This window comes from Podarcis muralis, chromosome 12 (assembly GCF_964188315.1).
Source record: "Podarcis muralis chromosome 12, rPodMur119.hap1.1, whole genome shotgun sequence".
NCBI classification, from domain to species: Eukaryota; Metazoa; Chordata; class Lepidosauria; order Squamata; family Lacertidae; genus Podarcis; species Podarcis muralis.
Window position 1 is genome coordinate 25,368,638 of NC_135666.1, and position 25,517 is coordinate 25,394,154.

A 25,517-nucleotide genomic window follows, 5' to 3' on the forward strand; every position below is an offset into this window, starting at 1 on the left:
CAGGAATGGTGCTGATAATCACTTCTAAACCTCAGGATAAATGGGACTTGGAGGGATTGGGATAGAAAGTGTTGAGAGGGAACAGAACAGTGTCAAGGTTATCACGCTTCTATCTCCAGTTAGCATCTTCAGGGTGAGAGATTTGTTGCTCAAGGGCTCCAGTTGCCCTTCTGAACTTAAGTTTCTTTCAAGAGTTGATGTTGCTATAAAATCATGTGTGAGGAGACGTTGGGGTGATGCAGCTGGAAGGTGACAGAAAGGGATGAAGTGGGAAGAAGGTACTGATGATTCAGCCTGGTGGAGGATACAGGTGGGGTCAAGAGATGCCTTTGATGTGGGTCCCAGCCACTGAGAAAGAGAAGGGGAAACAGGAGCAGGCCAACTGACATATGGGAAGAGAAGTGGGATCAAAAAGGACAGCAGCAGCAGCAGCAGCAGAGAGTGTGTGGATGAGTTGGAAGCTAGGAAGAAGGAAGAAGAATGAAGAAGAGAGACTGAGACGAGCTGGAATGGAGAAAGGAGTGGGAATGTGTGAGTGAGCATGGAGGAGGAAATGGAGGAGGAAACAGAGAGTCAGGGAGTAAACGGGGGGTGGGGGCAAGGAAAGTAACAAGGGATAAGAGACAAATTATGTTCTCCAACACTGAGCTAATGTCTGCTCCCTAGTCTATGCAGTTGTACAGTCATACCTCATGTTAAGTCCGCTTCACGTTACGTTCTTTCAGGTTATGTCCCGTGGCAACCCGGAAGTACCGGAAAGGGTTACTTAAGGGTCGCTTGTGCATGCGCAGTAGCACAAAATGACATCACACGCATGCGCAGAAGTGGCGAATCGCAACCCACATGTGCACAGATACGCTGCTGCAGGTTGCGCTCTTTTCATGTTGCGAACAGGCCTCCGGAACAGATCCCGTTTGCAACCAGAGGTACCACTGCTTCCGATTGAGTGTAGGAATCTCCTGCAGCCAATCGGAAGCCGCACCTTGGTTTTCGAACAGTTCCGGGAGTCAAACTCCTGGAAAGGATTAAGCTCAACAATCAAGGTACTGCTGTGTATCCCCGCACTAAACGTAATGGACAGTGTGACCATGCCAGATACTTCTACATAGTTGGAAGGATTCTGAAGCTGTCCAACTTCCACACTAAACAAGAATCTTCAAAAACCTTTTTCGATTAATCTCTGTTATCCATATCATGTTCTACTTGAGCATGAGATGGTATAATCCATCTTCTGAGTTCTATTCTTCAGGATCTATTCCCTCACAGAGAATAAATTTGCTTATTTATTAGATTTATTTATACCCTGCCTTACAGCCCCCCATGGAGTCCCTGGAGCAGTCCACAAACATACATGTATTATACTAGTCTCTCTCTCTCTCTCTCTCAGTAGGTCCTTCATGTGACCATTGAGCTGGCGTCTAAATGGAGTGCTTTGATGTGCTTCAGAGCTAGACATTGGTTCTGTGGCTTTTTAATATGTTGCCAGTCCAATGACATCTCTTCCAGAATCTGACAGTTGTTCTCATTTTGTGATCTCCAGCTTGCTGATGTCCTGAGGCAGAAGTCTGCTTTTAGAACCGTGCAGGAGTTTCCCCTCGACAGCATAATTGCCCCAAGTCACACACACTCACAGTGTCCTATCTGTTGTATCAGCTTTATAGTCTTTCCCCTTAATTTATCAAGATTTCCCCCTTAGGCCTCAATCTTCTAAGTGAAATTATTTTGTGGTATATGATGATATTCAGCATCAAAGAATGGAACTGTCAAGCGGTTTTCCCCACAGCCAACTAATTCTCTCTCTGTCTCTCTCTGGCTGAACTGCAGCCTGCAGCTAATATAACCATACTTTTAATGTAAGTGGTTGCTTAGTAAAATCAGCTAAGTTGGAATGACTGGGGGGAGGGGGGTTGTTCTAAGAAATCTTCTTCGGATGTGTCTATCAGCTACAATGTGTCAATGTCTATTACTCTGAAATGTTTATTTTAAGAACAATTCTGTTCTGCTCATCCTGTTTGTTCTGGGTCTCTCTTTTCCTAAGTGTCCCTTTTACAAAAAGAAGAAAGAAAACTATTCAGCAGAGTCCCTCGCTTCTTGGCTTTAAGGCTGCATGACCTGCTATCTTTATATGTGCTGTAAGGGTGCCTGACCTTCAAGGCAGAGAGAGCAGCCACCTGTCCTGTCATCTCAGATGATCTCACCCTTTACATACCCAGCCGATCACTGTACTCCTGCAGATCCCATCTCATCAGGAAAACCCTTTCCATGTAATGTAGGAACTGGGCCTTGAATGTGACAGCACCCACCCTCCGGAACTCCCTCTCATGATATATCAGGCAGGTGCCATCTCCATGGTCTCTTCAGTCCCTATTGAAGACTATCCCTTCCAACGAGCCTTATCTCTAAACCACTGAGCCCCTTGGGCTTGCCAATCAGACGGTTGGAGGTTGAATTCCCCACAATGGAGTGAGCTCCTGTTGCTCTGTCCCAGCTCCTGCCAACCTAGCAGTTTGAAAGCACGCCAGTGCAAGTAGATAAATAGGTACTGCTGCGGCAGGAAGGTAAACAGAGTTTCCATGCACTCTGGTTTCCGTCACAGTGTTCCGTTGTGCCAGAAGTGGTTTAGTCCTGCTGGCCACATGACCTGGAAAGCTGTCTGTGAATAAACACCGGCTCCCTCGGCCTGAAAAGTGAGATGAGCACCGCAACCCCATAGTCACCTTTGACTGGACTTAAACTTCCAAGGGTCCTTTACCTTTTAACTATCAGTGAAGATTTTTTAAAAAAGAAAATATTATCTGTATTGGCCTATGAATGAGTGAATGAATATATATGGTTTATTATTTAGGTTTTGCTTCAGGGTGTTTCACAGGAAGTGATTCGTGCATGAAATTGTCACCATCTCAATGATGGTTCTCTGGGGCTGATGTTCTGCTGTACGTGTTCCATTATTGGCTCCAGTTGGTAGGAGACACTTGCTTCATCCTGGCTGTGTAGCTGGTGTGGCAGAGAACAGTGGTCGTTTGGAGGAGTCGCCAAGGATGGGAACTTTAACATGATAATTGCCAGAGTGTTTGTGAGTGGGATCTGAGGGGTCTCACTCTGCTCTTGAAATCCCCCATGCTATTTATTGCTAGCCAGCAGAGTTGCTCCAGCAGTGAGTGATTCCTGGTGGTCCCCTCGCATTGAGTCCCCGGACAGAGTTGTTGGGGCATAAGATTGCACACACCCTTACTTTGAAAAATGTACACAGGTCCAACTTAGACAACTTACAGTATATGTATTCAGGAGTCCAGCTTTTCTTGGTCCCTTCCCCCATTTCTTTTTAAATGGATCTTTCCCTTAATCCCAATCAAAGGAAGCTGCTGAAATCAGGGAGCTGGGATAGGGAAAGATGTGTGAACCTCCCCAGGTATACCAATGTTTCTCTCCTATTTTAGAGCTGCGAAACCAGGACCCTGCACTATTTTTGGAAGGGGTGCAATGAAAATAAGTTATTTTTATCAAAAAAATGTTGGAGAGTATGGAGTTATGCAACCCTCCCAAGCCAAGGAGATAAGTAGATTACAACCTTTAGAAGACATCTGAAGGCAGCCCTGTATAGGGAACTTGTTTAAAAAATTAATGACTAATTTTGTTTTTATATATGTTGAAAGCCGCCCAGAGTGGATAGGGCAACCAAGTCAAATGGGCAGGGTATAAATAATAAAACGATGATGCTGATGGTGATGATGATTGAATAGGACATTCCTATTTTCATCGGAGAAATATTGGAGGGTATGTACCCACTTGGAAGTAAGCGCCACTGAACTCAATATGGCTGCACTTTCAAGGCACAAACGGAATTAGCACTGGCAGCAAACACACAAAATATTTGTTTTTCAAAGCTGAATGAAGTCTTGTTTGCAAGATGCTTTATCAAGGGGTGAAACATTTCAAGGGCTTGCATCTTTGTGAGGCCTTTGCCACTGAGGCTCATTGCATCTGAATGTGGTGTTCTGCTTAGAATGCGTCTCGGCAGACAAACATTCATTTTTGCAACAAAAATATTGAACAGCCTTGAACACAAAAGGGAAGCTGTTGAAAGAGCCCAAGAAATAAATAAATGAACATTCAAGGCAGCGCAGGGCGGAATGTTGCTTCACAAGGCTTGCCTGTCTCTCCAAACATCATAAATGTTTAAAAACCTGGTTCAACAAGGAGGAGATTATCTGTGGCACAAATGGGAAGAGATGTGTGTTTCAGAGAGGCTGTTTCAAGTAGGGCTGCCAGGTTTTTTCTTCAGAAGCAATTCCATTATACTGTGGAGATCTGTGGAGCAATGTCCGTGTTGCTCAGCTGGAAACGCCCAGCTGGAAGAGCTCACATCACTTGCTGACCTTTTACCTGCCTGCTCAAAATCATTGCTCATCTTCTGCTGTGTATTTTGGAAAGTGGTTTGTCTGTCTGATTTCTACACATCTGGACACCTCTTCAGATACCATATATCCAAATTTTACATTATTATTCCTGAGATCAAGGAGCAGGTTTTCATCTATGCTTAGATAGAATTGACTGCCATTTGGAATCAAGATGGCGAACTGCGCCATTCAAAACAAAAAAAAAATTCCTTCCAGTAGCACCTTAAAGACCAACTAAGTTAGTTCTTGGTATGAGCTTTCGTGTGCATGCACACTTCTTCAGATAGGTGCTACTGGAAGGAATTTTTTTTTTGTTTTGACTATGGCAGACCAACACGGCTACCCATCTGTAACTGCGCCATTCAAAGCAGCATGGATTTTTAACCAACATTTACATATTTGTTTCTGAGATCAAGAAGCCGCTTTTCATCTATGTTTCCCTGGGAAGAGGGATTGATTGTTAAACCTCTGTGGGAATTGTTGCTGCTAACAATTCTCAACACCCTTTACAAACTACAGTTCCCAGGATTCTTTGGGGGGGGAGACATGGCTATTAAAATGCTATAAGGATGCTAAAAATGCATGGCACAGATGTGGTCTATGCCACACCATGTATCAAAGGGCAAAAAAATTATGCTTTTGATACACATTCATGTCTCTTTTTATTTCAATCTTTTCAGATATTCTGAAGACTATTATCTGCAGATAGTTGGGAAACTACAGAATTGTACCTGGAAGAAGAAGCCACAAGAGTATGCCAGATTCAGGTAAGTTTGTTCCCTTAATTCTACAAAACTGTCTGCAGGAGATCTGTCTATGAAAATGTGATATACTGAGATAATCAAAATCATGGGTTTTTTTACATCCATTGTACAGAACATACAGTTGTCTGCTTCTTGCTGCTTTGGGAATAGAATGCTATATTAGGGCAATTTTCAGCAGTGCAAAAGCTGAAGAAATGAATAGAAATACTGCTTTGTCTACCTTGCTGTCCTGGGAGGGAGGGTAGGATATAAAATAAATAGTGAAATACACTATATAAAGAAATGCATAGCAGAATTAACCCAAGCTATATCAGTGGGTTCAAAAGCAGTGTTCATTCTTTATGTATAGAGAATGGGTGGCATGTGCCTTTCAACAATGACACAGATTCCGTAGATTTGTGGACAACCATAGGAAATGTATCTGTCTTCCACCCATGCCTTTGCACTTTAACCTTGTGGGCGAAGTTTTCCATTAAAGCAATTTGACATCGTTCCCGATACCAGAATCCAAGGAGATTAAGAAGAGAAGTCTTCCGACGCTTTGCAATTATTATTCTAGCAGCTGTTAACTAGCATAATTATCAAATCCTTAAAGAGCATGTTCTTTGCTGATGAGAAGATTACTGCTGTGGAAAACCTCAGAGGCCCCATATTGAATTGCTGGGACACATCTGATACACACTAACAAAGATCTTAGTTCTCTGAGTGGTGGTCCTTATGTAGCCAGGGGGTGGGGGGAGAAGCACACCCCAGTACAGTGCAGTAGGAAAGTATCAGCAGACTGGAAGGACAGATCCCGAAGCTGAGGCTCCAATACTTTGGCCACCTCATGAGAAGAGAAGACTTCCTGGAAAAGACCCTGATGTTGGGAAAGATGGAGGGCACAAGGAGAAGGGGACGACAGAGGACGAGATGGTTGGACAGTGTTCTCAAAACTACCAGCATGAGTTGGACCAAACTGCGGGAGGCAGTGGAAGACGAGTGCCTGGCATGCTCTGGTCCATGGGGTCATGAAGAGTCGGACATGACTAAACAACAACAAACTGTTTGCAGAAGAACAGAACCATCTTTATAGAGGAAGTAGGACTTTGGGGTTCAGAAAAGGGTGACCAGAATGATCAATGAGATAATAATAATAATAATAATAATAATAATAATAATAATAATAATAATAATTCATTTATACCCCACCCATCTGGCTGGGTTCCCTAAGCCACTCTGGGCAGCTTCCAAGACATAAAAAACATCATAAAATATCAAACATCATAAATTAACCACAATAATAAAATAATAACAACAAACACATACATTTATTGTGTTTGTTTGCTAAGTAAGAAAACTAATAAAAAGCATATTAAAGCATAAACATCAAACATTAATAGTATCAATCTGATCCAATATAAAAGTCACAAAAACTTTAAAATAAGCAACTTATATCAAACAAAGCAACATTCAACAATCCATCCGAATCTAATAGTAAACAGTAAAATTAAACCTCAGCAAATAATAATTAAACAGTTCTGCTTCCATGGTCAGAGTCCCCAATGCTACTTAATGTCATTTGCTGGAAACCACAGGAAGGGGTGTTCTTATTGCGTTTGGGTCTTGCTTGCTGGTTTCCCACAGACATCTGGTTGGCCACTGAGAGAACAGGATGCTTCACTAGATGGGCCGTGGGCCTGATCCAGCAGGGTCTTATGTTCTTAACACTTTGGGGTGGGAGAAACTCTGCAAAGCAGCTGAACGAGAACTGGGCATGCCAGAGGCGCCAGCTTGCGAGGGAAGGCAATGCCCTGTGGTTAATGCTCTAAGCTGCACTGAAGTCTGAAGTTACTGGGACAAATACCTGAGTTTGAAGGGCTTTGGGTCATGCCGCTAAACTCTTGATGCAGATGTGTGGCAATGAGCAATGGGAGCTAATTTTAAACAGTACCCGATAAACAGATTGAAAAGCTATTTCATTATAACTCGCATGCAGCAGCAGTGACATTATCTTTGTAGAAGGTTACCAATTAGCTGCTTTTCAAAAACAACCCACAGATTTACTTATTTTTAATGTGCTTTTAAATATAAACTCAAACTATAGGTTCTGCAACTGGAAGATAATTAAGAAAATGAGGCAGAATCTAAGGCTTTTGTTTTTGGTCTGCTTTTCCTCTAATAGAATGAGGCAGGGTGACTTTTTGTTTCTGCATACATAACCAACTGGGTTCTGAGGGAGAAATGTTTCTTTAACAAGTGCCTGTTTTCATGTAACTCCCCCCGCCCCCGCCCGATATCTTCTCCTTTTTGCACTTTTCAGAAACAGGATATTAAAATTTCACAGAGATCTTGCTTTGACAACACATCAGAGGCTGGCAAGAGTTCTGATCTTTTAATACATCTGAGAAAACAGGCTTCGCCTGTTAGAACCGACTACATCCCCTGAATTTCTCAGTAATTGTGAAGACACACATGTTGTGGATTGATGTCTCTGTGCCCCCATTAGAGAAGTAGATCAACCAACCATCTGGGGTGCCAACATTCTTGGGGAGTCTGTTTCCGCTATGGAAATGTCTTGAAAAGGAAACTGCTGCTTAGAGGAGGCTCATCGTGACCCTTGTCTTCTACATGCTTAGGAGTAAGTCCTATTGAAAGAATAGATCTCACTTTGAGTAGAAGAAGAAGAAGAGGAGTTTGGATTTGATATCCCACCTTTCACTCCCTTTAAGGAATCTCAAAGCGGCTAACATTCTCCTTTCCCTTCCTCCCCCACAACAAACACTCTGTGAGGTGAGTGGGGCTGAGAGACTTCAAAGAAGTGTGACTAGCCCAAGGTCACCCAGCAGCTACATGTGGAGGAGCGGAGACGCGAACCCGGTTCCCCAGCTTACGAGACTACTGCTCTTAACCACTACACCACACTGGCTCTCAGTAGATGCCCATAGGATTCTGCTCAGTTGCTCTCCTTACAGCTGTGGCATAACTGAGACTCTTCTCATTTCTTCTGGCTTCTCAGCACATAGGCACTGAGCCAGCGGAGATGATACTTGGAAATGGCAATCCAGGTCATTTGCTGCCTCTTACTGTCTGTGCAAGGATGCTCCAACCAAGCGTAATTTCACACATGCAATATGATGTGCACAGCAGGCGCCTGGCTTTCATCTGGAAGTCAACTGTAGGTTTTTGGCTGACACTTGCAGGCTTTTGTGTAGATAGACCAGAGGTGGGGAGCATTCTCTTGGGGACAAACTTACAGAGGTGGCCACATGCCAGCTCTGGGGGTGGTCAGAAACAAAAGTGAGCGAGGCAACTGATTCCAACCTCTTCTACAGTAGGCTACGTTCCAGCCAAGCAGACGTCAGAGGTTTCCACACATGTACACAGGAGTGCCAACTTGAGTAAAATATTGGGGGAATTCAAGACAGCCGTGCCCTGTATAATCAATCTCAAGACATGGCATGCGCACACCATTTAAATGCCAATGCCCATCAATTTTGGGGGGACCCTCAAATATTTTATTGAGGGGGAGAAGGGACCTTGGCCCCTAGGAGCTGGTTCCTGTGCACACATTTATCTCTCTCCATCCAGGCAAGCAAGCAAGAGGCATTCTCACAGTTAAAAGACACCTTTTGGTCAAGCAAAAGCACTTGAGAATGCAGAGCTGGTAAAATATGGTTTCGGTATAGGTGATGTGGCCCAAGGTCCCCCATGTTAGTGGAATCGTTTGAATAATGCAGACAGAGTACAGGCAGAAAAGAAATGGATAAAACTTTATTGAGTAAAGAACAATGTATAACACAAGGAGATATAAACAGAGGGGTTTGGTCTTTCTTAGGTCAGGAGTTGTTCATAGCAGGAAAACATGCAAGGGGAGAAACTGTCCGAACTATACAGCCAATCAAGGCATGACTTACTTGAAGTGGTCTGATCTAGGTGGCAGCAACACACACACCAGTTGGCTGACTGTTGACAGAATTAACCCTTAGTTTACTAACTGAATGATCTCTCCTGTTGTACTTCCAACACCCTATCCATGGTATATAGACCATGTGCAGATGAGCCATCCCTAAGCCTGACGCTGGCTTTGCAAACTGACTCCAGGAAAGAGGGTGAATTGGTCCTTCAAGTGTTGTTGAAAAGCGGAGAAAGCAAGTGGCATAGCGTGGGTTGCTGGTGCCCGGGGGTGGGGCAAGTGTTGTGCCCACTGGGCAGCTGGGAGGAAGTAAGGAAATGACAAACATTGAAATATAAAGAAGCAAACTGCATGCCAGTCAGCTTTTGTTAATTCATATTATTCATTGTCTCATTGCTCAGCATATGATAAGGACAGACCTTGGGCTTTGCATGTTGATCAGCAATACTTGTTGCCAGGCACAGGTAAAGCCACCAGCAAGCAGCTCTGTCAGTGTTTTCTGGCAGTGTGTCATTACATTAGGTAAGAGGTATCAATGCGTGCAGATATTTGCATCAGTGTGGGATCTGCACTCCCATGCGTAGCAGGGGGGGAAAACCATGAACACAATGGGCTGAGTTTATATTGGATCTAAACAGGCTAAGGAGGACAGCCATGACACATCTGTAGCAAGTTCATAAATACAGACCTGAAGATAAAACTTGGAAGTAGAAGAAATCAAAGCTATTCACATTTCCTTCTAAATATTAACAGGGTGTAAAGGTCTTACACTGCTATAATTACCATGTTAGTGACTTGCTTTCTTGAAGCCTGTCACACATTCCCATCTATTATTGGCACTGTATCGAACATGCAAGAAGACCAATATTTAATTAATGAGCAGCTTGAAGTGGTGATCACGCAGAGAGGGCTTGACACATCCATCAACAGCAAATGTTCCCTGACACATAATTTAAAACCAAAAGTTTGAAACAGGGGAAAATGTCAATCACAGAGCACAGTCACAAATCAATTCTCTCTGGCTGCTCAGTGAACCACACGACATACTAATTAACCTACATTTTTGGTGTCTGTTTCTGCCCTAAATACAGGGCCGTTTTGATTCTAAGCTAAAGCAACTGTTGAAACAGGAAGGAAAGGTTGAGGGCAGAACTTGATGCACATCAAACAAAAAAAGCAGCAGGAGGAAAGTACCGTATTTTTCGCTCCATAAGACACACTTTTTTCCTCCTAAAAAGTAAGGGGAAATGTCTGTGCGTCTTATGCAGCAAATGCATGGTCCCTGGAGCCGAATTGCCCATCTAGAAGTCACCATGACTGCTGGTTACTGCCATATTTTTTTTTAAGCATTGGATTATAGGTAACTCCCAAAGCCATGGTTCTCCATCATTTTGAATCTAATGAGCCTGAATTTCTGCTTAAAGACCTTCTTAGTCGATTGAATGCAGCAGCAGAGCCGTGCATAACATGTCATTAGAAGCAAGCTTCTAAACAGCAGCGGATTAATAAATGTTTGAGAGACCGTTTGCCTGGGCAAACTTGCTGAGCAAGTGCAACAAGCAAGGAACCCCAATTCTTTCTTAAAAGATGGTATGGCTGTCATTTATATAGCTGCTGGTGAGCAAGCTTCCCCTAAGGCTGAATTACTCTAATTGTCCCACAAGCTTATACTGAGGGCTGTAATTAGTGAAATGATTTCCAGGGGGTGTTAACCTCTTGCAGCAAAAAACAACAACAGAGAGTCTTCTTTTGACACTTTAAAGACTGACAAATTCATTAAGGTGTAAGTCGTCATAAGCCACAAGCTTTATGCCACAATGAATTTGTTAGTCTTTAAGGTGCCACACGACGGGGTGAGCTCCCATTGTTCGGTCCCTGCTCCTGCCAACCTAGCAGTTCAAAAGCACATCAAAGTGCAAGTAGATAAATAGGTACTGCTCCAGCGGGAAGGTAAACAGCGTTTCTGTGCGCTGCTCTGGTTCACCAGAAGCGGCTTAGCCATGGTGGCCACATGACCCGGAAGCTGTACGCCGGCTCCCTCAACCAGTAAAGCAAGATGAGCGCCACAACCCCAGAGTCGTCTGCAACTGGACCTACTGGTCAGGGATCCCTTTACGTTTAAGGTGCCACAAGATCCTTTGTTGTCTTCGCTGTAATCAGCGGTTTTCCTTGAAGTAAGTGGGATAAATATTGCATTGTTACGTGTGTTCTTCCTTTTCACTGCCTGTATTTTAAGCTTTATTTCAGAATACATTCTGTGCTACAGACTGGACACATTTCAGTTGTGTGCTTCAGCCCAGAAGCAGGGAGGCAGCGAAGGCTGGACCTTGAGCCCCAGGACAGGGGACCCAAATGACTGCCCAGAAAGCAGCAGGTGATGAGGGCTGTGGCAAACAGACCCCACAACATCACTTTGGCTGGCATGGATGTGCCAGAGCCCCCTGGGACTGGTGCTGGTCTCCTCTTCTTCCCTTTCTTCTTCTTTACTTGGGGGGCTGGCCAGCTAGGCACATCCATGGTTACAGGTGATTTTGTTATTGTTACAGTGGTAGCTCGGGTTAAGAACTTAATTCATTCTGGAGGTCCGTTCTTAACCTGAAACTGTTCTTAACCTGAGGTACCACTATAGCTAATGGGGCCTCCCGCTGCTGCTGCGCCACTGCTGCACTATTTCTGTTCTCATCCTGAAGCAAAGTTCTTAACCTGAGGTACTATTTATGGGTTAGCAGAGTCTGTAACCTGAAGCGTCTGTAACCTGAAGTGTCTGTAAAGTGAGGTACCACTGTACTTTAAAATTATGCCTACAGCAAAATGATGCTCATTCCCAGGTAAATGTGCTTAAGCATCAGGCTAATTGGAAGTCAACTGTAGTCATGATGGTGCTGTGATTTAAGCAAGTTTAAAAAAAATAAAATGCAAATTTGCATATATATATATTTTTAAAAAACTTGGTTAGCTTGATCTTTTTTTCTCTCTCCAATGTATCAGGAATGTAGAAACAGTTGTAAAGTACAGAATGGTGGTGTTGGGAGGACAAAAGAAATATTTATTTGCTGCTTTAGAGATTTCAGAGAATCCCAATGGAAACAGAAGCTGAAATTGTCCATTTTGCCTTATTTGTCCCATATCCAGAATGAAAATCAATCCAACAAATATGCTCAGTATTCACTGTTGCTGTTTTCAGTCTGTAAATTATATGTAATTGTAGGTGTGTCCCGTCCCTCCATTTGCATTGCATTTACTATCCATTGAAATGAATTATCCTTTCAACTGAAATTAATGGTGTAGAATAATGTTGCCTTTGTCAGAAACTGAGCTGCAGCAGAACGGAAACAGCACTGCATGCACAGAACACAGGTTGGAACAGACATCCCTGACCACTGGCCCTGTTAGCTAGGGATGATGGGAGTTGTAGTCCCAAAATATCTGGAGGGACGAGTTTGCCTATACCTGGGTTGCAATGTAAAGCGATGCCACCTTACATGCTTAGGTGCTTCACATCTATAGTAATACACATGGCTGTGCAACTTGTTTTAACTGTCTATTAAGACCATGGAGTCCAGGGCCTAAACCTACCTAGCTGCACCATCACCTGGCAGGACAGAATCAGGCAGCTCTGCCTTAACAATAATAGAATTGCACGTCAATAGCCATGGAGCAAATTGAAATTTGTGCTGCAACATATGAAGCTGATCCATAGGATCTGTCTGCAAGAAAGAGAGATAAGACAGATGAGCTCAGTCTCAGTCTACAAAAACAGCAGGAATAGCTCTAGGGTACACAGAAAATATTTGCTCATTAGATAATGTCATTTTTTTTCTGTAAACATCAGAACTGGTCTGATGCAGCCTGCCTCACACAACCTGTGAGTTTGCCAACAGTGAAAACCTTTGGTTTAATAAGGGTGCCATTGTCAGCCTGAATCTATTTTAATGAAAATTTTGCCGTCACTGGTTTTATGAGTTGTGTTTGTTTTAAACCTTAGTGTTTCTTCTGTTCTGTTATTTTATTTTGCTTGACTTTGGACATTTTAATGATTAGAAAAGCCAACTTATTTGTTTCATAAAGCATTATAAACGATAATGATCTCATGCAAAGTCCAATGTCAAGGATGGTTAAGTTGCTGGGAATTTAACTGAATTTAATCATTGTATAGGGACGCGGGTGGCGCTGTGGGTAAAAGCTTCAGCGCCTAGGGCTTGCCGATCGAAAGGTCGGTGGTTCGAATCCCCGCGGCGGGGTGCGCTCCCGCTGCTCGGTCCCAGCGCCTGCCAACCTAGCAGTTCGAAAGCACCCCCCGGTGCAAGTAGATAAATAGGGACCGCTTACCAGCGGGAAGGTAAACGGCGTTCCGTGTGCTGCGCTGGCTCGCCAGATGCAGCTTTGTCACGCTGGCCACGTGACCCGGAAGTGTCTCCGGACAGCGCTGGCCCCCGGCCTCTTGAGTGAGATGGGCGCACAACCCTAGAGTCTGTCAAGACTGGCCCGTACGGGCAGGGGTACCTTTACCTTTTTAATCATTGTATATGATTCCCCCAAAAGAGAATGTGTCTACTGCAGAACATCATCAAGTTTTATTGTGTTTATTGATCTCTCAAGAAAGAAAAATGAATAATTTCAAACTACTCTTCTGTTATTCCCTCCGTGGCACAGCGTTGCGTTGCATTAATATCGCACTGCCTGACTGTGTTTTATCACATTAGCTAAACCATAGCATTAATTAGAAACAATTCTTTTCTTATTAGTTCTGAAATCTTTTATGCTAGACTGTTTCTGATTATATTGAAGCATTCCCTTTTATGCTGGGGGCAATAAAGAAGAGGGGCGCACCATCATTGCTAATGAACGTTATCCATCACAAAAGCATTTCATTTGATGCTCAGATCTTGAAAGCCCAAACGTGCACTGTGCTGCCCTAAACTTCTCTCTGGATTGCATGTGAACACTCCAGAATACCTTTGGAAAGCAGGAATTCAGCTTAGAGCTGCATCGAAATGGTCAACTTCATGGGTTCAACTTCATATTTTTCTGCCATGACTTAACATTGGCAGCTTTGCACCATATTCTTCATGGTAGTGACTGGGCTGGTGAAAGCATGAATGAAATTTTTAAAAAATAAAATTGCTGGCGCAACAGACAGCCAAGAGAGCTGGTGGAAGCAGCATGGATGCAAAGCACTTCCTACATATTCAAGCACTTTCTCGGGGAGTGGGGGACACAAATGTTCAGTTTAAAAATGGAAGTTTTTTCTTTCTTTCCAGGGAAGTAGTTTTGTATTCAAAGCACTTCCACAGAGCCTTGAATGCAAACTTTTTCTGCAGAGGGAGAAATGCTCTAGTGTTAGGAGTGCCTTCATTTAACTGAGGGGTTTTCCACACTTCCCTCCAAGTGGTTTTGCCTTTGGCCTGATGCTGCCTCCCCCCCCCCCCCTGCAAAAAACTAGATCAGAACAGCAATCAAAAACCTGATTGCTGTTTTCCAAAGCAACTTGGCAAATGGAGGCATAAATGACCCCTCACAATCTGATGACCATCAGTTAAAGGGAGCTTCTTTGAAGTTGCATTGATCAGCTAAAATGGAAAAAAGCAAAGTCTCAGACTTAGAGCCTAAAAGGATACAACACAAAAGGAAAGTGGATTGGAAGGAAGGAGGAAATAAGGAAAGTCAGAGGCAAGTTCTTTGTTCCAAGTTCTTCTGATGACTATCTGGCATGGAAAAATTCAAAGAAAAAACTGTGCCTCTGTATGGATGGGGTGGTTTCTCACCCCTTTTCTTTCCTCCTTTAATGGAGTCTCCTGGGCTGGCTTCTGCCAGGTGACAGGTGATGGAGCGAGGAGCCTGGCTTCTCAGCAGAGCTGTTCGTGGTCTTGCATCCCTCCTCTTCCCTCCTCTATTACAATCAGATGCACTGGGTGCTGCCAGGGGCCACGAGTAATAAAGCTGGTTTTGTTGTGTGTTTCTTTTCTGCCTCCACAACATTTATTATGCTGATCATTTATTTATTTATTGTTGTTGTGCAGGTCAGAGCTTGCCTCGTGCTGCGATGCCGCTCACAACTTTATCGCTTCTCAAAATAACACCCCGCTGGGAAGCAACATGAGTTATGAAGTGGACAACAAGAAAACCATTCACATCACAGAGGATATATTCAGAATGCTGCCTGAGGTAATAAGAGTTCCTTGGATGGTTTCATGGCCATAAAAATGTAATCTAAAAGGCGCACACACCTTCAATCCTTTGGTATTCTGTGGGTGCTGCCAGATCCAGTATTTTGCAAGAAGGACTCAAGCACATATCAAGAAATGTAGGTTTGTGTAATTAAAGTGGATTAAAGCAATCTGTTGCCTTAGTGCATCAAATCACTTAAAAAACAACTTTTTGTGATTAGGAAAGTGATGGGGAAATCCATTGGAAAGGGTGGGGTGAATGAATGATTAATTGGGAGGTGCATTAGTACCCAACAAGCAACTCAGGATGAAAGCAGGAGGAATGCTCTGTGCCATATAAGCTCTCCACAAATAAAACAGAATAAACAATCAATAAAGTTGGCATAGTTTAACCTCCATGCAAGCAAATCAAGATGAATACTCAAAAATCAAGTGGGGCATCTACAGGAAACCTCTGTGGTGGAGTCCCTCAATACTTTTGCCTTATTAAATATTCCTCTTTTTTTCTTCATTTATCAGTAACCCAATAGCCAGAGTTCTGTGGGTGATGGGCCAATTAGAACCAAAATTCCCAAAGAAGCCCAGTCAAGAGCAACAGAAAAAAAGTAAAGCAAAACAACCACGTCAAAGCAGAAATTAACACAGTTTAAGGCAAATGTCATAGGATACAGAGAGCCATGAAATGATCCCCCCACACAATTGAAAGCCACCACCCTAACACTCCAGTTAAGATAGAAATTAAAAAGTATAATCAATGTGTTGTATTCAAAGTCAGTTCTGCTCAAAAGGTAGATTCACTGAGATTAATTAACATGACTAACTTGGGTTCATTAATTTCAATGGGTCTATTCCAAGTAGAACTTAAAAGACCTAAAACCTTTTTTGCTTGGTGCCTAAAGAATGTTAACAAAGGCACCAAGGTGAGCCTCTCTGGAAAGGACATTCCACAGAAGAGGACATCTCCTTTGGAGCCACCCTCTGCATCTCAGATTGCGGGGGCCCTTGAAGAAGAAGGGTCTCAGCTGATGATATCAGGACCCAGGAAGAAACCATAGTTCAGTGGTAGAGCATCTGTTTTGCATGCAGAAGAACCCAGGACCAATCCATGGCATCCCCATGTTGGGTTGGGATAGACCCCTGCCTGGAACCCTGGAGAGCTACTGTCAATGTAGACAATAATGGGTTAGAAGGAATAGCAGCCAGATCCTATATAAAGAGATCTCCCTGTGTTCCTAGGCATATCTGGCTGATTCCAGCGTCCCCAGGTTATGAAGGCTCCTTCATCATTTTCAGACCAATGCTCAATAAATAACTTTTATAGCAGATTATTAGAATTAGTGGTGGTGGACACAGGACCTATGAACTCTTGGTTCTGCTATGCAAGAACAGAGTGCACCCGTTGTTTTTGTTTTCAGTCACAGCCCCTGGATTACCCATTCAAGAACTGTGCCGTGGTTGGAAATGGGGGGATCCTCAAGAACTCCAGCTGTGGAGCAGAAATTGATAAATCCGACTTTGTATTTAGGTAAGAAACTCTGTGATGAGTGCAATAGCTTGCACAGGGACATAGGCACTCTGACACCGGCATCCTTATTTTTGCAGTTTTTCTTGCCCATTTTCATAAGCCTCAGACATTTTATCAGAAGTGCATGATTTCTACTAAAGGACAAATTTCTGGCCACTTGCTTTTGTTAAGAGAATGGCTACTATGCACAGAAAGAGGGGTCTCCTGTTCTTCACTAGAGAGAATTTGGGCAAAAAAGAAGTACGGCAGTAGAGAAAAAATGCTGGTCTTTCAGCAAACCCTGCTGCCCTGTCTCTCCCCGCCACTGTTGTGTGTGTGTAAATATCTACATCAGGATCTGCTGTCCCTGTGGATCCTGCCACCTGAGGCAGTCTCCTTACCTTGCCTCATGGCTGGACTGGCCCTGTGTGTACAATATTTACAGCAGATGCATGTTGAAAGTCCCATTGCAGACAATAGTGCTTGCTTCCTAGTTACTTGTGCCTAGGATTGCAGCTGTAGGGAACAGACTCAAGTGACATGTCTAAAAGATGTCTGGATGCTATAACAATGGGATGTTTGAAGTGGCTCCTAAATGGCTCTTGTAAAACTTCAGGTGTAACCTTCCCCCAACAATGGGAAGCATCAGTCAAGATGTTGGCAACAAGACAAACCTTGTGACTGTCAACCCGAGCATCATAGCACAGAAGTGAGTATGACTGCAATGTTCTTTGTGTGACTCGTGTTTAATTGCTTGATTCTCCATTAGAGAAACGCATCGGCATGTCACCACTACAGCCACTGAATTGCAATTGCTTCGTTAGCGGTCCCAAGCTCCCTTTTAACTGGCAGCCTAATGCAGATTGAAAGTCCTTAAGCTTTTCGTGCTTTTGGAAAGAGCTGGAGCTTTGGTGAAAGGAATAAAGCAGCCATTTGCGATTTTGCTCCCACAAATTCTCTTTGCTGTGCGGCAAAGATGGTTTTACAAAAATCATAACCACCATCTACTGGTAAATCAGGGGGGACCATGGGGGGGGGGGTTGCATGCTAATGGTGGGGCAGGGGCAGAATGAGGGGTTGGGGGAAAATTCGATTCAGTTACCATTTCAAGGCTAATCTACCTAATTCACATTATCCAACACACTACCGTCCTTTGAAATTCACACTTCTCCAAATGTTGCAATGCTGTGCTCCAGCCAAGTAATTTTTACCAGGGTGAGGGTGTGCATAGAAATGCAAATGTTAGTGAAAGTAACGTTTTGTTAGAGGAAATGACGTTGGAAAAAAATGTGTTCATTGGCTTAAACTATGTACAAAAATATGTATATTAGGAGAAATTCACACTAAGATACACTGAATTTTCATGAGGACATGAAACAACGGTCTGTTGTTAATACATGAAGAACCGAACTTAAGACTGGAAAAACGAGAAACTAAACTTCAGGTTTTTGCCCATCCTTAGTCTGAACCTTCACTCTCTCTTTTTCTGCCACCCCATATTTTCTCTCCTCTCTTTCTGCCTCTCCTTTGTCTCTTTCCCCTTTTTCCAGCAGGCTGCAGCAGGTGGGACATATTGCTTTTGGAAAGGTTCTGAAATGATCACTTGCAGAGGACTTCTACCATCCCAGATCTAAATGGCAGTCAGATTCTGCTTCCAGAATCTGCTATCTTTCATATTCACCAAGTTTTTGTGTGTATGTGTGTGTTTTCATAGAAATTATATAAACCACTTGAGAGAGAGAGAAAGCCTCCAAGTAGCTCAAAGTACTGGCCTAGCTCACATGTGGCACTAAGCCAAACTATGTATGGTTTAACATGAATAAGCAATCATGCTAGTGCACAGTTTTAAAAACACACACACCTACTTCTCCCTTGCCACACCATTGGGAGCTAAGCCAAGGTTTGCTTTAGTGTTACGAATGAATCCAGTCATGTGGTTTCACTCCAAGCTTGTGGTTTAGTGCTTGTGGTTACTTTGTAGGAAAGAAACTATGAGCCCAGGCACTCATGATCAGTAGCATAAGACAAACCATAGCTTACTTCCTAGTAGCTGAGCAGCAGCAGCAGGACTGTGAGAGAACTGAAGTGGCCTCATTTTTCTTACTGTGCACCACCACACTTGCTTGTTGTTGTGTTTGTTATTATTTATTAAATTTACATACTGCTAAACTATAGTTTGGCTTAGCATTGCACACAAACACCACCACCATAACTCAGTACAGCAGCTAGTTTTGCCATACAAAATCAAGTTGATTAGATAATAAATAGCAAATAAACAGAAATGGGGCGATTGGCTCCTTACAGAACAACATTTAGTCTTCCTTTCTATGTTATTTGCTTCCAGGGGTGGGGTGCGGGAACAGTTTGCAAATAATATGGAATTGCGCTATATTCCATGATATTTCTGGAATATTCTTTTGCATCGTGTAAAAGCTTAAATATAATATGAAAATTAAGGAAATGTCAGGAAAATGGAACAAAATATCATGTGAAAGCAGCTGGAGTCTCACAGGACTGAACAGGGTACTGCTCCTGTTGTTTTTACAGGTGGGATTTAATTCTCATTCTGTTTCCAGTGGTGAGCGATTTATAAAATATAATAATTGACCCCACTCAGTCGCACCCAGAATATCTGTACTGATGAAAATTTCTCACGTCTTTTCATCTCTGCAGATATAACAAACTGAATGAAAAGAAACTCACCTTCCTGGAGAACATTGCAAGCTATGGTGAAGCTTTCCTTTTGCTCCCTGCCTTTTCCTTCAGGAGCAACACAGCAGCTTCTTTCAAAGTGCACCAAACTCTGAAAGAGTTCAGCGCAAAGCAGGAGGCCATATTTTTCTACCCCAGATATCTCAGAAATCTTGCCCAGTTCTGGAGGACTAAGGGCGTCAAAGCCTATCGGTTGTCTTCAGGCTTTATGATCACCAGTGCAGCTGTGGAACTGTGCGAGAACGTGAAGCTCTATGGCTTCTGGCCTTTCTCAAAAAGCATCGAGGGCACGCCTATCAGCCACCACTACTACGACAACCAGCTACCCAAGCCTGGCTTCCATGCAATGCCCAAAGAGTACAGCCAGATTCTCCAGCTCCATGGAAGGGGTATCCTCAAGCTGCAGTTTGGCAAATGTCTAACTGACTAGGCCAAGGTAGGTTTCTTTGTGGGAATGTCCTGCATTTCATTAAGCCAGGGGAGTCCCATGCCTCGCATCGGGGATGGGGAACCTGTGTCCTTCCAGATGTTCTTGGACTACAATTCCCATCAGCCCCAGCCAGCATGGCCAATGGTCATGTACGATGGGAGTTGCAATCCAGCAACATCTGGAGGGCTAAAGTTTCCCTGCTTCAAATGTTTTAGGCAGAAAAGTCCAGCCTGGCCCGGATGTTCTTGCAATGATTAAGCCTGCCGTGTAAATTGCCGGGCAGCCCTATAAGGTGGCCATTTCTTGCTTTGAAAGAAAAAGTGAGAGTGGCCAAAATTACATTATATTTGATTAATCACCAAATGCCAGAGAAGCAATATGGGATTTTAAATTGAGACAAAACTGAAGTGACTTGTCTGACTGCTCATTCATCAGTGAAGTGATGCAAGCTGATTTATTCATTTGGACTTCTCTTTAACCCCTCACCCTTTTTAACCCAGAGGCAGATAAATGCCAACTGTAGCTTGTGATGCACATGTGGTATGGTTTGCTCACAAATTAATAATGGTAGTGGCGTATTTTCTTGTTTCAATTCCAGAGTGATGATTGCTAAGAAGAGAATTTGTATGCACCGCTGCGGTTTGATGTTGGATTTGATCAAATGTCAACTTGTGAGCATTAAATTGTGCTACTATAAGTCAGAAATATTTTGCACTTCAGGATGGCAGCCTTTCCATTTTTTCTCTACCATAGTGGCGTGTGTGACTTTAGATTATTGTAACCTGCCCTTTTTCTTACATGGAAACAAAATTTTTACAAAACCCAGAATATCCACGAGAGAGAATCATAGAGTCATAGAGTTGGAATAGACCACAAGGGCCATCGAGTCCAACCCTCTGCCAAGCTGGAAACACCATCAGAGCACTCCTGACATATGGTTGTCAAGCCTCTGCTTAAAGACCTCCAAAGAAGGAGACTCCACCACACTCCTTGGCAGCAAATTCCACTGTCGAACAGCTCTTACTGTCAGGAAGTTCTTCCTAATGTTTAGGTGGAATCTTCTTTCTTGTAGTTTGGATCCATTGCTCCGTGTCCGCTTCTCTGGAGCAGCAGAAAACAACCTTTCTCCCTCCTCTATATGACATCCTTTTATATATTTGAACATGGCTATCATATCACCCCTTAACCTCCTCTTCTCCAGGCTAAACATGCCCAGCTCCCTTAGCCGTTCCTCATATGGCATCATTTCCAGGCCTTTGACCATTTTGGTTGCCCTCCTCTGGACACGTTCCAGTTTGTCAGTGTCCTTCTTGAACTGTGGTGCCCAGAACTGGACACAGTACTCCAGGTGAGGTCTGACCAGAGCAGAATACAGTGGCACTATTACTTCCCTTGATCTAGATGCTATACTCCTATTGATGCAGCCCAGAGAACAAAGCCAAATCTCAGGATGATAGCTGGCAGTTACAGTCATAAAACTATTTATTGTTTTTGTTTATGCCATCTAAGAAGCGGTCTGTCTTAGTATCTTGCAGCTATAATATGACTGCACCATTTTGCTGATCTGCAAACAATTACACGTGGTTACATCTTCAGCTGGCAGTCTGAAGCGCCGCAGCCCACAAACAGTTTTACCTCCTCATTGTTGTATCCAAAAGACTGTGATCCAGCTCTCTTACATTTTGTCATAATGATTTCTTTAAACACGGAGAAAGGGCTTGAATACCTGCTCGAGCATCTGAACAAGATGTGACAGGCCAGCTAATTTATCCTTTATTCTCACTTGTGGCATCAGAGCTGGAGTGGGGGGGGGACGACGGACTGTCCAAAACAACAAAGTGCAACAAGGAAATACAAGCAATTTTATTTCCGCCTCCCCTTTCCTCCTTTTTCGTTTAAAGAGACACCCACACCCACTTCGTAGTTGAGCTGAAGAGGTGTGTGGACAGCAGATCTGTCTGTTGAAAGCCAGGCATTCTCCAGGCATACAGTGTAGTGTTCCAATTTTAAGAGCAAGTGGGACTTGTGGGTGAGGAGCATAAAATATTCCCCTTGCCTGTGTGAGGAGCACAAAATTCTCCCCCCTGCCTATGGCTTACCTCCTTGCAGTTTGACCTCCAAGGTGATGCTGCCTCCAACTGGACTTAAGTTCTGGAAGTTAGCCCTACTGGGAGGAAATTATGGACTACACAGATGACATAATGGAGGGAGGCAAGTTAGAAGGTAAAACAAAATTAGATTGTTAATTGTTGGCCTATGTGTTAGGATGGGGCTGTGGGCAGGACTCTGAGGTGAGCCAGGAGCTCAGGAAGACCTTGTTGCTCAAAAGGGCTAACTGGAATAGGACACTGTCTCATGTTCCTTTCTATCTAGTTTAAGTGAGTAGAGTTAGTTCAGGTCTGAGGGTGCTTCACAGAGAAACTGCCACCTGAACTTCATGTTCTCACCACACGGGGCAGCTATCCAGAGACCCCATCAGCTCATGACAATTTCTGACTTACCGGTTTTCTGTCATGAAAGGTTGCTGTGGTTCCAGGCTCCATCTTGTGCACCTGTGAATCAAGGTATATTTTTCTAAAGCTACATCTGTATCTAATTGATGCATGTTTTACAGAAGATCTTCACACTGGGCTTCTACGTTTAAATTCTTAATGCTCATTTCATCAGACTACCTATTAGAATTAAATTATTTAAAAGCCCTGATTAAATTTTCTTCTATCAATTTGAGTCAAGAGGGAATAAGGTACATAATGTTACCTAATGAAAAACCATCATATGCCCCTAGAGTAACATTTCCAGGCCATTTGTAGACCTCTGTCATCTAATAAGGAGCATGGCTTCCGAAATAACTCTGTGGATTGAGTCTTCCCTAGGTGAGGTAAATGAGGGAGGGTTCTTTTTCACATGGACATAGCCATTTCAGAAGTGGAAGCTAGTTCTATGTTGGGCTTAATTTGGGCAAAACAAGCAGAAAGCAGTCTAACCTAGCATGGAAGTCCACTGGGGGCTTGATAAACCCAACTTTTCACTCTGAGACTGTAAATGTTTGGCTGGGTGTCAAACATCTGGCAGGCCATAAGACAAAGACTGGTGTCACAGGCTGTCCTCAGATTGCTGGGAGACAAGTTTTGCACTCCTAATATAAAAGCTCCTAACTTTGAAACGGAACTGGCAGTGTACACCTAATACCTGCAATCCACCATGTCAGGGGCTGAATACTGCCTCCCAAGCCTGTCTCTCTGGCCCTGTGGATTCTCTGCAGGCCACACCCCACCCTGGCCCTGCTTTGAATCTTCCTTGAGTGTCCTTGCCTGGCTGGGATATGTTCTTGAACCATGAGATTGTGCAGGCAAATGAGTGTAGAAAAAAACTAGCTTACTGTCCAGTGATAAAATTTACAACAACTGCTCTGCCCACCTGGCAGAGTCCCCTGGCACCACCAACACTGGCATATGACCCACAGAAGGTTGCCTGAAAAGAATGTGGCCCTTGGATTGAAAAATGTCCACCATCCCTGCATTGCATGCTAACACACACACACTCCATACTGCACACTGTTTTCATTACTGGAAGTATAGTATCGCCAGAAACCAGTGCTTTTTCTTCTTCTTAAAAAATAGGTGCCAATACTCACCATGTTGCTGTTACAGTACGTGCCACACTTTTTAACAACAACAAAAAGAGGTGCTGGTATTGCGTACCCTTGAGTACCCCCTGAAAAAAAAGCACTGCTCTTAATTTTTAAAGTTTCTTTGCAATCGTCAGTATGGTACTGTGGGTTTAGAATATGAGGAAATGGGTTGTTGGGACAAGATGTGTCGTCCGCATCTGACACAGGGTGTTTATCTCCCACAGACACAGAATCATAGAATTATAGAATTGCAGAGTTGGAAGGGATCGTGAAGGTCTTCTTATCCAACCCCCTGCCATGCAGGAATATTTTACTCAACACGGGGCTCAAACTTGCGACCCCGAGATTAGGAGTCTCATGCTCTTCCGACTGAGCTATTGAGCTGTGAATCCCACAGAGGGTCAACTGCTGAACAAGGTCCTTACAGGGAATCCTTATACAGACTTTTCTCGCCCTGTGATGACAGCAACAGGCGTCTTTCAGTTATAGTTGAAAGGTTGTCTTTAAAAGACCATTCTACGTATCTCAGTAAATATTTGGATATCCTTTCCTTTCGGCATGTGATACTATCAGGCTTCACCAACCTGGTGCCCTCTGGCTATTTTGTACTAAAGATTCCACTGGCGCATGCCAAAGCGAATGGGGATTGAAGTCTAAAACAGCCAGAGAGGACTGGTTTGCTGTAGGCTGGCCAAGATTGACGAACGTTGCATTTCGGGATATTTATACTTGAAAATTGTAGTAACTACTTGCGGCTTCTTGTCTCCTACAACTCTCATTGTATTGGGACCTCCCTTTTTCATGATACTGTATGAACATAAGAAGAGCCTGCTGGATCAGGGCAATGGCCCATCTAGTCCAGCATCCTGTTCTCACGGTGGCCAACCAGCTGCCAATGGGAAGCCCAAGCACAGCAGCAGGGCCCAAGCACAAGAGCACTCTTCGAACTTAGGAGTCCCAGCAGAGGTAGAACATAGCCATCATGGCTGGTAGCCATGGATAGTCTTCTGCTCTAGGAAATCTCCCCCATCAAAAGGTCCAGTGGTGCCAGGAGGCATTTGATGCTTTAAAATCTCAATGTGATATTATGGTCTGTTTGAAACTGTTGCTAAGCGTCTTACTGTATTAATGTATGGATAACTTCTCTTTCTGTGTGATTTATTGAGAGGAGTGCTGTGCCATACTTCTGTTTTTAATTTTATTGTACTTTGAGGTAAAGTTTTATTGTCAGCCAGATGATGTCGTCGATGCTCTGTATTGATGAAGTGCCTCAGTGCCAAAGACTGTTTGCTTTCATGTCATGGTGTATACAGTGGATGTTGCACTCATTGGATGTTGCACTAACTAGATGTGAACTGGAATATTTTTGCAATTTTATTTGGGAATTAAAAGAACAACAACGCTTTGTTATAGCCATGTCTTCCACTAGATTATACACATGCCTTTAGCCAGATCAGTAAGACTCCAGTCCTAAACACACTTACTAGACAGTAAGCTTCAAAATGGACTTAAAAAAGGTAAAGGGACCCCTGACCATTAGGTCCAGTTGTGGCCGACTCTGGGGTTGCGGCGCTCATCTCGCTTTACTGGCCAAGGGAGCCGGGGTACAGCTTCTGGGTCATGTGGCCAGCATGACTAAGCCGCTTCTGGCGAACCAGAACAGCGCACGGAAATGCCGTTTACCTTCCCACCGGAGCGGTACCTATTTATCTACTTGCACTTTGATGTGCTTTTGAACTGCTAGGTTGGCAGGAGCAGGGACCAAGCAACAGGAGCTCACCCCGTCACGGGATTCGAACCGTCGAGCTTCTGATTGGCAAGTCCTAGGCTCTGTGGTTTAACCCATAGTGCCACCCGCAACCCTTCAGAATGGACTTACTTCCAAGTAAATGTGCATAGGATTGCACAGGGAAAACATACCTCACCTGGGATTTCTTCTGCTCTAGCTATGGTGCTCTTGCACAGCTTCCATTTATTGCAATGAAACCCAAATCATGGACCTTGATGGAATCACTAG

The 25,517-nt window shown here is 43.6% G+C and overlaps 1 protein-coding gene across 2 annotated transcripts in view; it reads left to right on the top strand.

Annotated features, from left to right (window-relative positions):
* Positions 1-24,912, top strand: part of ST8SIA6 (ST8 alpha-N-acetyl-neuraminide alpha-2,8-sialyltransferase 6) — a 45,228-nt gene extending 20,316 nt beyond the window's left edge. The window contains exons 1-7 of one of the 2 annotated variants that reach the window (XM_077936894.1): positions 5,076-5,164; positions 11,293-11,581; positions 15,077-15,221; positions 16,639-16,748; positions 17,344-17,436; positions 19,401-19,875; positions 20,468-24,912. In XM_077936894.1, the coding sequence (XP_077793020.1) occupies positions 11,409-11,581; positions 15,077-15,221; positions 16,639-16,748; positions 17,344-17,436; positions 19,401-19,869 (990 nt within the window). In that variant the 5' untranslated portion in view covers positions 5,076-5,164; positions 11,293-11,408 and the 3' untranslated portion in view covers positions 19,870-19,875; positions 20,468-24,912. Of the gene's footprint in view, positions 1-5,075; positions 5,165-11,292; positions 11,582-15,076; positions 15,222-16,638; positions 16,749-17,343; positions 17,437-19,400; positions 19,876-20,467 lie in introns of those variants that run through there. The other variant, XM_028750489.2, reaches the window with a different exon arrangement.
* Positions 24,913-25,517: the final 605 nt, after the last annotated feature.